Source organism: Callorhinchus milii, unplaced genomic scaffold, assembly GCF_018977255.1.
Source record: "Callorhinchus milii isolate IMCB2004 unplaced genomic scaffold, IMCB_Cmil_1.0 Scaffold16, whole genome shotgun sequence".
In the NCBI taxonomy this organism is placed as follows: Eukaryota; Metazoa; Chordata; class Chondrichthyes; order Chimaeriformes; family Callorhinchidae; genus Callorhinchus; species Callorhinchus milii.
This window is the reverse complement of record NW_024704757.1, coordinates 12,709,487-12,722,428: the sequence shown is the minus strand read 5'-3', so window position 1 is coordinate 12,722,428 and position 12,942 is coordinate 12,709,487. Positions and strand designations below refer to the sequence as shown.

The 12,942-nt window shown below is 40.1% G+C and overlaps 1 protein-coding gene across 4 annotated transcripts in view; it reads right to left on the bottom strand.

Moving 5' to 3' along the window:
* The window catches only part of tmc5 (transmembrane channel like 5), a 43,931-nt gene that overhangs the window by 15,445 nt on the left and 15,544 nt on the right, over positions 1–12,942 (bottom strand). For all 4 annotated transcript variants that reach the window (XR_487903.2, XR_487904.2, XM_042341140.1 and 1 more), the window contains exons 5-15: positions 12,302–12,501; positions 11,873–12,007; positions 8,173–8,289; positions 7,947–8,049; positions 7,007–7,097; positions 6,086–6,334; positions 5,808–5,959; positions 5,414–5,558; positions 4,438–4,593; positions 2,805–3,014; positions 278–447 (exon numbers count right to left, since the gene is read on the bottom strand). Coding sequence is in view for 2 of the 4 variants with exons in the window: in XM_042341140.1 (XP_042197074.1) it covers positions 278–447; positions 2,805–3,014; positions 4,438–4,593; positions 5,414–5,558; positions 5,808–5,959; positions 6,086–6,334; positions 7,007–7,097; positions 7,947–8,049; positions 8,173–8,289; positions 11,873–12,007; positions 12,302–12,501 (1,728 nt within the window). In the remaining 2 variants the exon portion in view is untranslated. The remainder of the gene's footprint in view (positions 1–277; positions 448–2,804; positions 3,015–4,437; positions 4,594–5,413; positions 5,559–5,807; positions 5,960–6,085; positions 6,335–7,006; positions 7,098–7,946; positions 8,050–8,172; positions 8,290–11,872; positions 12,008–12,301; positions 12,502–12,942) is intronic.

The following is a 12,942-nucleotide window of genomic DNA, read 5'->3' as shown; positions in this document are numbered from 1 at the left end:
TTTTCAACCGTATTTACAGCCACCTACCCCCACGTCTCGGAGTCAGGCTCTGCCACTGTTAAGCGCTCTGAGACACTACCCTGTGTGGAGGGCGATATGTAAGTGCATGTTGCTGTTGTTATTGTGATATTTTGACTGTTGTGAAGAAAACCTCAGGAGTTCATGCCCTTTTACCACCACCATTTAAACAAAATTGTTGAAAACATAACAGAAAACGATAGAATTCAATGCAGCCGACCTTCGAAAGAGTTACTCGTGCGACAATTAAAATTGATACCTTATAATGAGAGCGTATATCTCATGTCGTGGGTATTTGAATCTTTCCACAAAGCCAATAAAAGAGAACAATAACGGCACAAACAGATTGATGACTGCCACTAAAAAAGGCAACAGCAATGTTGATGCTTCATTGTGAAATTTAACACCACTGAGTTCTTTTGTTAAAACCTAGAAGATAAAAATCAAAGCATTTGGCTTTAAATTTTGAATACTTTACAATATTCTTTACACAATACAGCACATGCAATTTGCTTAGCTACAGATATGTGTGCTATACATCGACAAAGTACTGTGGCGTACTGAAGCTTAATGGTTAGAGCACTCGCCTCACAGGCAAGAAGACTGGGGTTCAATACCCAGGTAGGGCAAAACAAAACGTTAGGCAAGTTTCCTTACTCCACACTCCTCCGTTCACCTAGCAGCAAGTAGGAACCCGGTTGAAGTCAATTGGCGGATCGCTTTTCTGGGGGCAGTAATTCCCTTTAACAATCAATTAGGGTTAGGATAACAGATAATGGAGCAAACCACAATTTATTTTATGTTTTCTAAATCAACACAAATGTACTGATGCGCAAATTTCTTCTGCAAGTTATGGCAGATATTGATTCCTCTCAAATAAACACGAATCAAAAAGCAGAGATGACTGGTTTCATTTCAATTTTTGTGATTTGTTGAATTTGGAATTAAAGTTTGGGTCTCAAATTTCTGCAAAGTCTTAAAGCAAGCGTTGTAATTTAACTCAACAAACCTGGCTTGCGAATATTGAAACCAGACACAATGTTCATTTCCAAGACACTAAACTCATACTTTGTTCTTCAAACATTTAAGGGAAATGAAAGCAAGATATAATAAAAAACAAATTCCCTAGTCTCATCCTACAAATTTAAAAGAGACGTCCTTTAACAAGATCCGCTTAGTGACACAAACAGCTTTCTTGGACTAGGGAGTGGGAAGGAATGGAGGGAAAATCGGGGATGCAACATGTTAAAAACACTAAACTCCAGATGTCAGCCATTCGGGGGCTGTTTTGGGATTTGTGATGATTTTTTGAGAATTCTCTCACAATTGTTTCATGACTTGATGTAAAGTTCTTCAACCAAACTGGTCATGCCAGATGATTTCCAGTTTCGTGATTTCATAATTGATTTGTAACTTCTTTTTCTGAAACATCTATCCACGGTTGATATACAAGATGGTCATTCGTTTTGCCTTTTAATCCATTCAGCCTCTTTGTTATGTTGTTTGTCTTTCTCCCCGTTTATTTTTCCAAAACTTCTACTACCTCGAGAGTAGGCGGTTCTTTCATTTGTTTGAGTTTTTTTCCCCTCAAATAGGCCTATAAAACTTCTTTGCATTTCTTGAAAAGGTTTTATTCTGGTAATATTGTTTGTTTTGCTTTTCTTATTCTCTGGGCTTGTTTTGTATTTTCTGTTTTAATACTTTGCCCAGAAAATATACAGTCAATCTACTTTACAATATATTCTGTGAAGCGCTTTGAGACATCTCAACGACGTGATAAGGCTCTATGACAAATGCAAGGGTTACTTTTACTATTGGTATTTTTGGTGAAGTGTTTTTCTTTTTTTTGGTATTGATTATTTTATTATCACTGTTATTAAATCCTGCCAGTATTGTACCCATCGTGGTGGGCAGCAAGGCAAGCAGTTGCCATGTTCCTTAAAAGCCAAGAATGATTTGAGCATTGCATGGTCTGATTAAGATCTGCGCAAATACTGTATTTGAAATCTTCGAAGGAGAAAATCCTTCTAAACAGAATGGAATTCTCGCTATTAATGCTAACTTTTATGTCCTAGGCTGTTGCAAGAGGATTTCTATTGTCAATCCCTATTGTAGAACGGCTTGATTTTACGTTCCTCACACTCCATTATAGATCACTTAATTCCCCGGTGCCTCCCTACGTCTCTAACCTGCTTACTCCCCCACTCCTCTAGCTGCCCTTTCGCTAGTTGGCTCCTGTCCCCTGCATGCTCCTTCTCTCCATTATCATCGGTCATGCTTTCAGCCACTTCGCCCCGAAACTCTGGAACTCTCCGCTCTATCCCTCCGCCTTGCTTCCTTCTCATCAGTCTTCAGATCATACCTGAAGACCTTCCTCTTTGACCGCTGTTACGATCACTTTTTCCTGGCTTGGTATCAAGCTCTGGAACTGTTAAGCTCTCCAAGAGAAGAGTGCTATATAAATGCAAGTTGTTGTTGTTCCATTATGCATTCAGTTTTTTTTTGTCACAAAGCTAGCGATTAATTAATGAATCTCCTCTGACGGTTTCCCACACAGTCACGGCACTTCACTGTGTATCCTGCGAAGCACTTTACAGGTCACGTCCTCCTGACGTGAAGTGCAGTGCGCTGTATCGAATGCAAGGATTACTATTTCTTATTAATTTTGAAACGAACAGGTCAAGAATTGATTCAAAGCAATTTTAAATTGTTCCTCCAATCTTGTTCTCTAATGACAGCTATTGAACAATGTTAACATATCTACGCATGTCTTTCTACATACTCACAGCCCATATTTTAGATCTTTGGGGCAGTATTGTTGATATACCTGCCACTGAAAGGTTTCGCTGTAAAGAATCATTATCATCCATAGCTGAACCGTAATGTTTCTCCATTTTGTGAACTAACCACTGGTACCAAGAATGATATTCCTCGTTGGTCCCCAGATACTCTAAACAGATGATCTTTTTGGGTTTGTTTAAGAAACGCTTGAGCCTCTAAGACAGAAAGAAAGGGCATCTATTGAGTTACAAATGTGAGGAAAACACATTTTCCGGCAAGCACAGATGCTATTCGCTGGCTTGCTTTACCAGTATAAAAGTAAACGAGAAAAAAATAATAAATTCCAAAACATATTCATGGATCCTTTTGAGTTAAAAAAACTTTCACAAATTTTGGAAATTTAACAGCACAGAACTCTTTGTGTTAGCCTTTATCCTTGTGTAGGTCACCTTCCTACCCCCACCCTCCCTCCTCTCCACCTCTTCTGATCCCTACCCCCAGCTCGGGTGCCTTGACTGTCCAAGTGCTTTGGGACGTCCTCCCGACATGAAAGGCGTCATACAAATATACAAATGTTCACCCCTACCCTTTTCCCATAACCTTTTAAATAATTAAGAGCATTCAGAATCGGACAAATACGATTTTGGAATTCGTTTACTGTCATTTTGTTTAAAAAAAAAATTACAGAAAACCGGATTTAACAATTTGCCGGATTCCGTACGCCCCAAAATGGTACATAAATAGAGTAAATCTCGACTCTGGTGGAATTTCTAATGGTGGGTGTTGGGGGTGATAAGTTAAACTTCAATAGAAGCATTAAAGTGCCAGGTGTTTTTGTTGCAATGCAATACTAACAGTAGAGGGCAGCAAAATATGTTCTCTTTTCTCTACCTTCTGTCACAATGCGCCCAGCTCAGTGAACGTGGCGGGTAACTTGTATGTGGGATACAAGTGGCTCACCTGGGCATGCATTGGAAAGGCTTCCTGCCTCCTATGTCCAGGATCGAGATTTGAGTTGGATTTGTGATAAATAAAAGAAAATGGCTACAGAGAGAGGGAGACCCTGAGATCTTTACGTCCTGAAAGTAGAGTCAGCCTCACGGGGGGTGGGGAGGAGGAGGCTTGTCTTTACATGATTTTTTGCATTGGCAAAACATATATTTAGTGACACACGCCAATGATCCTTTTTTATTTGGAGGCGTGTTGGCCAGGCCACGAGAATAATCTCTCTTCTCTTGGCATCTTTAATGCTCTGGTGGCATCTTTAACGTTCACAGGCAGATTAACTGAGGTTAACTTCTCATCCTAAAGACATAACCTCCAGCAATGCAGTGCTCCCCTAGTATTGCACTGGAGAGTCTTACAAATTCGTTTAGATGACATATTTTCGCCTACAAAATACAGTCAATTCACTTTGCAGTGTATTCTGTGAGGCGCTGTGAGATACCTAAACCACGTGATAAGCGCAATATCAATAGCAAGGATTATTATCACTAAGAAAAGGGTGGTTTGTTATTTTTAATGAAGATTATCGTTTGAATTTTATGACATGGGTAAAAAAATGACATATTATACAAGATTAAAAAGCTCTGTCAAATACACCACAATGTGAATTCAAAAAATACAAATATACTGCACCTGAAAATTTCTGGAGGAAAATGTATGGATAAGATAACAACAAAGAATTGTAGTGCTTATGGAAACGATCCACGCTATCAAATGAATAATGATCCGTAATACTCTCTGCTTTTTTGATAGCTGCCGCTTGTAGTGTAATTTCTCCGAGATAAGTTCCTGTAAATATGAACGGCAAAATGTTTTTAAATCAAGTTACGTTTTCACGATTTTTGATACTCTACTGCCACTCTGTCTACTTTAAAACTGCAAAGAATGAATTTTGCTTCAGTAAAATGTTGGGATGATTTTACACACTGCTTACAGAAAGTATTTCCCTTAATGTAGCAGGCGAAAATAATTGAGGGTGGGATGGATGAGGCTTCAATAGAGATGATCTTAGCATTAGCCCAGAACCAACAGCGACAACTTGCATTTAAATAGCACCTTTCAAGTGGGTAACTTTACAGAACAGGGTTGGACGCAGAACAAGGGGAGAGAGAGAGAGAGAGGCAGGACTTAAAGAAAGGGGGCATGACAGAGTGGCAGAGGGAGAGTTCAGAGGTTAGAGGCATAAGGACTGATGGATCGGCCACCATGGTGGCAGAGTGCGGTGATGCGCAGCAAGACTGCGTTAGTTGAGCGGAGGGGGTGGGCGGAGGAGTGGAATAGGAAATTGGAGAGATAAGGATGTGCTGGGGAGTGGTCGAATTTGTAAGACCTTGATATCGATCCGTGGAGATGGGGAGGAACAGAGTGATGGGCGTGCGGAGTTTGGGGCGAGGGAGGGGCGCGGGAGGCAGAGTTTCAAATGAGTAAGGGCCCTCTCATTAAAGCTAATCTTCCAAGTGTTGCGAACTAAGGAGAAACTGGTTGGGATTTCCACCTTTATCTTCAACGGCGTATTATGATGGTTCCTGGACTTCCTCACGGGAAGCACCACGTGGCCACAAACTCAACGGTATTATTTCCTGCTACCCGCATAAAGTAAAACACTCACTTTCAAGTGCGTACTAAGGCTCCTCTTCTTCAGTGCTACCGTTCTTTCGTTGGTTATGTTGAAGTCCCAGCAGCAGAGGAGCCTGGCTGCTGCACCAGCAATGATTCCAACACCAATACAGTTTTCATTGAAGCTCTTTGACATGCTGTAACATTCATTAAATTGATGGGTATTCTATATCGTTAACTGCATCAGTACAACTCGAGACTTTTGTTTTATTAACTAGAACACTTTTTATTTCTCTTTTTACATTTATGATTGGAATAGATCCGTCAACCAGGCATCCAACTGTACAATAATCGGCTTCAACGCAAATTGCAGAATCAATAAGAGTTATCGGGCATACGATACGCAGCACTCTGAAGTTTATTAAGTAAGAGTTTTGTCAAATTACCTGTAAACCAAGCTCAGAAAACACAACACCATATAACATGCAATTGTCAGGAAGTAAGCAATTTGCATATCATATTCAGGTGCACTGCTGTTCCTTTGAATAGTGGTATTGGAATAAAAGCCATAATAAAAGACAGTTTCTCTAAAGTAACCCTGCAACAGAGAAAAAAAAGATCATCACAGGCAACTACGGGGAGTGACTGTCAATGAGGAAATCACGGCAATTCAGAAATATGATCTTATCTTGACTGGAACGACTTCCAGGTTCAGAATACTCACTGCACCAGTCAGCAGATCCAGGCCCGTAAACACAAAGTGGTTGGGCTTGTGTTCAAAGGACTGTGGGATGGTAATGAAGCTGAAGTTAATCAGGAACGACAAGATATTGAACATAAGCAGCCACTTCAGGAAAGTGAAGTAGGAGAGTACGCTCGTTCCAAACTTCCCACCGATTACTTTCAGGGATCTCTGCCAGGGGTGGATTGATTTAATAGTCTCCGACATGATTTCATGAAAGCGTTTCAAGGCCTGAAAGAAACAATAATGGTAAAAAGGATAATTCATATGCCTAAGGAAAGGTAAAATATAACAGATCTTAAATATACTAGCTCTAGAAGATATTGAGAAAATATTCACCAGTTAAGACTGCCACTTTCTCTACAACAACAACTTGCATTTACTCAGCGCCCCTCACGCAAGGTAGTGTCCCAGAGTGCTTGAAGTAGTTTGAATTAGTAGTGAACTAGAGAAGAAGTAGATTTCACAAGGAGCATCCACAGGACTGGATGAAGTACGCATGCCTTTTTCTGTACAGACATTTTTGCCTTTATATTACTTCCAAGTATGCAAGTTCTTTAATATTATTACAGCCCTTTTGCTAAGCTATTTCTCACATTGTTCACCGATAATGGGCAGTTCTCCTGGTTTCTTTAAAAACAGTCATTGTCCCCCACCAGCCCCCCTGCATTTTGGCTCCTTTCTTCGACCTAAATTGTATGCATCATATATGATAAAATAATAAATAAATGATAACAATACTTCCATGATGAAGAATAATCAATGACACAAATTATTTTTGAAATGATCTGCCCATTTTCCACAGGAATACAGAATATTGGACAACCTAAATCACAACTCAGAAGATTTAACTTACGGTCTGTCTGTTTATTATTTTATGAAGGCTTTTCTGTTAGCACTTACAATTAGTGTATTGTAGAGGAATTGTGTGCCAGCATTTATCATGTTCTCTACTTGATCTGTTGGTTGGTTTTTCTCTGGAAATGAACTTGCCCTGGCAAGTAATAACAAATGTAAATTTAATTGACTGTGATCATGCAAACCCAATCCCGATGCACATCCTCCAACCTATCTATATATCTTGGTGTAGCGCTTTATCATGTCTCAAAGCACGTCACAGGATTTTACTGTAAATGTAGGCACTGTATATTTGTAGATGAACATGGCAGCCAGCAATATTCCACAAACAGCCATGAAGTGAATGACCAATTATTTTTATATTTTTTAAAAAATCGGAGGGAATTGTTGGGCAGGACACCGAGAGAAACTCCCTTTTGGTTTCAAATAGTGACATGAAGTCTTTTAGCATCCACCTGAACAGGGAGGTGGGACCTTAGTTCAACATCTCATGCTAAGCACAGCACCTTTGACAATGCTGCACTCCCCCAGTACTGCACTGGAGCGCAAGCCTATTCCTGTGGGTTCAAAGTCCCGATGTGGGGCTTCAATCCACTATCTGCTGACTCAGAGGTGAGATGCTGCCTGCTAAGCCGGGCTAACACCTAAGATCACACCGACACCAGTTCATTTTTGATATACCAATATCCTACATCATCAGATGGTTGGGAGTCTGATTGGAAAGAATATAGCTACAGATTTTTAGTGATTATCTGCTATTGGAATCTTCAAATAATCTCAATGGAGAAATAGACAAGAAATATGAAATCGCTAGCCCTTTGCATTATGAATGTTAATTCTTAAATCAAATTACAATAGTGGGTGATATTGGGTATCTGTTATAAGGTCAGTAACTTTAGTGTCCACCCAGACGCGCAATGTAAAAATTATACACAAACTATTACATATGAAAATAAATGTTATTGTATCTGATCTTCGTTTTTACCTGATCTGCCGTTTCTCGTTCATGCACAACGTTAACTGTTGGATTGCCCTCATTCTGTCATTGGGTGACATGCTCAACAGCTCCGAAATAATCTGAAGTTTGGCTGAACAGAAATGAAGAACATGTTTTTTTAAAATATAAAATCTTGTAGCCAAACTACGTTGTTCATCCGATGCTTTCGAAACGATTAGCATCACTGACAACACGTACTTGCATACTTACACACCTGTTTTTTCTTCTTCGGTGACTTCATGTTTTTTAAACGAAAACCGGGTTAAGCTTAAGCCACCAAAGGATCCGACTTGAATAGAGTTACCGAGGCTTCTGCGCCTTCGTTTTCGATCTGTTGAAAATATTATTACAATGATTAGAATCGTACATCACTTAATAAGTGAGCATCATCGAGGGGGCGCGGGGGTATATATGGACTGATTAATGTTGTTCCACTGTTAACATCCACCATCAGTAATATTTATCTGAGCACACAGTAAATAATATGTAGACATTTGTCAGGGAACATTTTGCAGAAGCTGAACGTTCCACCCTTTCAACGATAATCAGGAACTCTTTGAACAAATTGTACAATTTTATCCCGATGAATGTACTCAAGTCACTTTCCACGTCCTGTTCAAAAGACATTTCGCTCCCCTGAGTAGAGCCTCTGGCCTGAGTCAAAGTCTTTCTTTTTAAATGTTTGTGTTTCAATTAGCGTTTCCTGTGCCGGGTTTCCAGCCCTCCTGCTACGTAGAGTTAGACAGACTGTACAGTACGGAAACAGGCCATTCTGCCCAACTCTTTCCTGCCACCGTTGATTCTCCACATGAGTTTTCATCCCCTCTATTCCCTTCTCCCTCACATATGTATTTTTCACTCTCAGTCCATTTTGAGTTCGGAAAAGTTTGCATTTCTTTTTTAGGTACTTTTTAGGTACCAGTCCAGCTACTTAGAACAGATTTGGTGCTCTCCATAGTGTTTGTGCCCTAATTCTGTCAATAGAAAAGGGTGTCTGGAATACAGCAATATTTTGCAGATCTAGGTGTTTGGGCCAGCAGTACTCCAGGTAAAACTGGGCGTTCACTTCATGGCTGTTTGTGGGATATCATTGCGTGCAAATTAGCTGCCACGTTTATTAATAATAAAAATCCTTGCATTTGATATCGTGCCATACCACGTCATTGAGGCATCTAAAAAACACTTTACAGAAAAATAATAATAATAATCCTTGCATCTGTTGATGATAATGATAATAATAATCCTTGCATTTGATAATAATAATAATCCTGGAATTTGCTATAGCGCTTTATCACGTCTTCAGGACGTCTCAAAGCGCTTCACAAAATATACTTAATATGAAGTTAATTGACTGTGTTTTGTGGGTGAAAGCTTTGCAGTTTCAGTTGATTAAACTACAGCAGTTGCCCCATAGTACATCCTGGGGTCCCCAAGTCTTGGCTCTCATCAGCTCGTGTCCGATACTCTCCGGAATTAGGGATGAAGGGGGTGGCCCTCCAGCAAGAGAGTCTGCATTCCATTCTAGACAGAGGGAGATTCCCACGTGTAAGTGTTATACACACATGGAACTCTCAGTCTGGTTTGGTTACTCTGAGGCATAGTAATGGGCTTCCGCACATGTCAGACCCAGAAATAATATTATACCTTTAGTAACGAACAGATTGCAGTGCTAAAATGGGAGCAGAGACGTGAAAATGATCACTTAGAAAAACTCTCAGTACCTCTCATTCCTGATTCTGTTAACACTGTCAGAAATCCTGCAGAAACATCGTCGATATTTATCACTGCATGTGCAGATTTCTCACTTGCTTGCGGACTGGTTTCAATTGTTTCGTTCGAGGTCTCGCTGGCCAAATCCCCATGAAACTTTGTCAGTAGAGTCTTCTTTTTACACAAAGACACGATAATCTGGCACAGTGCAATAGCACGATCGCAGAATTGACGGAAACAGCCAGCCTCACCAGTTGAAGTTTGCTCCGACTGATTTTGGAGTCCATCATCACTTTTTGGAAGCTCATCAATACCAATTACACTTTCGCTTGTTAACATGCCTTCACGAGTTAAGCCACCTGTCAGCTGTTGTCTTGCACTACTAGCTGAAATAGTCCGTTTTGAGTTTTGCTCTGTGGCCTGCTCTAACCTCTAGGTTCACAAGACAGATTTTTCTGTGACTGTTCTCCCAGCAGATAATTGTATATAGAAAGTTCCAATCAGATGTATCCTTCTTGTGGCCGGCTGATTTCAAGCCTTCTTTCTTTACAAACTGCCTTTATAGTACTGTAATCTTAATGAGAGTAATGTTGACATTCATCTCTCTCAAAATGAAAAGAAACATCAGATATTTCCAATAAAGGTATCATCAGTCTGATTTCCTCTTTCCTATATGCTTTTTTGTAAAAAAAAACCGATGATTTAGAAACAAAATAAAAGTAAATAAGTTATGCAGTTCCTGGATTTTAACACTTCATCGAGATTGTTTCCTACGTCGCAAGACAGTCTATTGAAGGATCAGTTAACAAGTCATTTTAAAAGTACACAAAACAGAGCATGCTGGGCTTCAGAACCACAGTGGGCTGGAATGTTACCGAGATTTGAAATAGTATAACTTACCTGACATAGTGACTTAATAATGATAAATCACAGTAATATTCCAGTACACAAGGTACTAGAACACATGCACACACTTTCTAGTGCTTTTTTTAGTGTCAGCCTGGCCCTCCCGCCTCAGTAGCTACTAGTGCTCTCGCCTCAGAGTCACAAATTTGTGGATTCAAGCCCTACATCGGTACTTTGAACTCAAGTCCAGGCCGATATTCGAGTGCATTTCTTAGGCAGCCCACTGCATTGTCGGAGGTGCCATCCTTTAGATGAGACGTTAAACTTGCCTGTTCAGATGGACGTTAAAGATCCCATCCAACGCAAATATACACATTTCTATAGCACCTTTTACACCGCGTATATTTCCCTCGTGATCAAGCAAACCTGCTCTTAATGACTGAGGTCACGAATCGTAGACAAGGTGTATATTGAAGACTAAAGTGTTCTAGTAAACATCAAAAATATACTCAGACCAGTGAACACACAAGCCTTTATTCCCTTTATTCTCTTTGCTTAATTAGATTCTGTCAGAAGCTACAAGGATTTACAGGAGAATTCTTTAGAGAGAGGGTGTCTGTGCTGCCGACAATAACTATTTAGTAAATTATTATGGTCTAATTTCCTCACTGCAAAATTATTGCACTGTTCTGCCAGAATTGCCAGGTATTATTACCTAAAGAAGTAATCAAAATAACCTGTCACAGTTTACACCACAATGTAACTTCAGTGTGACTTTTGTCTGTCAATAACATTGTTTTCATTACAAAGTACAAAGTAAAGGTTTTTGAAACCCAAGCTTTGTATTACCTCATCACTATTTTTTGATTTTGTTTGTCCTCTTTCACTCCTTTCAACCTTGCTGTTGCCCTACATCATTGCCCTACAGTAATAATAATAATGAAAGCAATAAGAAGTGAGTTAAACGGCCATCATTTAATGATAATATTCTTATTCAAAACATGCTCAACTGAAACTCACCTAAAGTGCCTGTTCCAGGTTTCATTTATTATGAATATTATTTGTTCAACTACAGAACACCATACATTAATACTGTGGGACAAAGAGACATCAATGATATCACCCACAATAGCGTTTTATTTCCGAAAGATAGATTTAAACTGCTATCCACTTCAGTTAATGTGACTCACATAACAGCTCTAATAACTGGGTGGTTCAGTAGAAACTACGAACAGTGCTGCAAAAGGTCACTTCATAGGTTCACCGTTTAAACAGCGTACTTTCTATCACTGCTCAATCAATCTGTATTCAAAATAACAGAAATACTTTGGGACACAATAAAATAGTTTGTTAGATACCTTGTGATCTGCTTGACGTTTCTGTATCTGTGTCACTGCCTGGAAGGAAGGATCTTCCTCTCTCATTGTATCCATCATAGGTACTTGAAGAAGAGCTTCCAAAATCATCCAGAATGGGCTCAAACCCCGGGTTAACTAATAGAATAGAACAGAACGTTACAATTAGTGAACGGACTGAAGACAAGACGTTCTAAAGATTGCAGTGACTGAATTTAGAAGGATGCTGCAAAACCAAACAAAAGGCTTTTAACAAATAAATCAGAGGACTTTATCATAACAAAAATGCCTCAACGTTAGAGACGCACGACTGATGTTGAGCATCACAAATCTTTAGATAAACTGGAACGTAAGCGGAGTAAAAGTCAGTGATTGAACCACAAGTCCTGGTTGTCAATGAAAAGTTGTAAACGGGCAGTAAAGGAAACATACCGTATCTGTCCTCGTCTTCATACAGATTCATACGAGTGACTCGTGGGCTCGCAGCATCACGCTCTCGCCTGATCGATATCATCGGTATAATCTGTGGCTGGTTCCATCGTCTCTGAAGTTCTGGTGAATCATATGGAGGCAGTTGGTACGGAGGCTGTACTGGAGACCGGGAATGGTAACCTAACGTCCAGTCCTGTGGCCTAATGAAGCAGAAAACAAAGTGCTGTATTTGTTGGTGTATCTGTGGACTTGCAGTTTTCACTTTTGTTTGGCAAGGTATTATCGACACCAAGCAGAAACCTGCTGCAGATCTGTGAAGGTCCCAGCTGAGCACTCCTTTCTCCATCAGAAGCCAGAAAGTACAGTTAGGTGACAACACTAAACATTAACTCAACTGCATCAAACTGCGAGCATAAACCTTAAACGGATCGGTTCAATATTAATGATTTTTTAACTGAAGTATTCTGCAATGAGAATGCAGAAATAAGAATTCCAGCATCCAGTATCTCCTAACCCCCTACCATCCTACCCGCTCCCTCCGCTCAGCGGGCTCCAGCCTGCTTGACGTCTCCTGTCTCGCCTGCCCCACCATTGGCAGGTGGGCCTTCAGCCATTCTGCCCCCACTCTGGAACTCCATCCC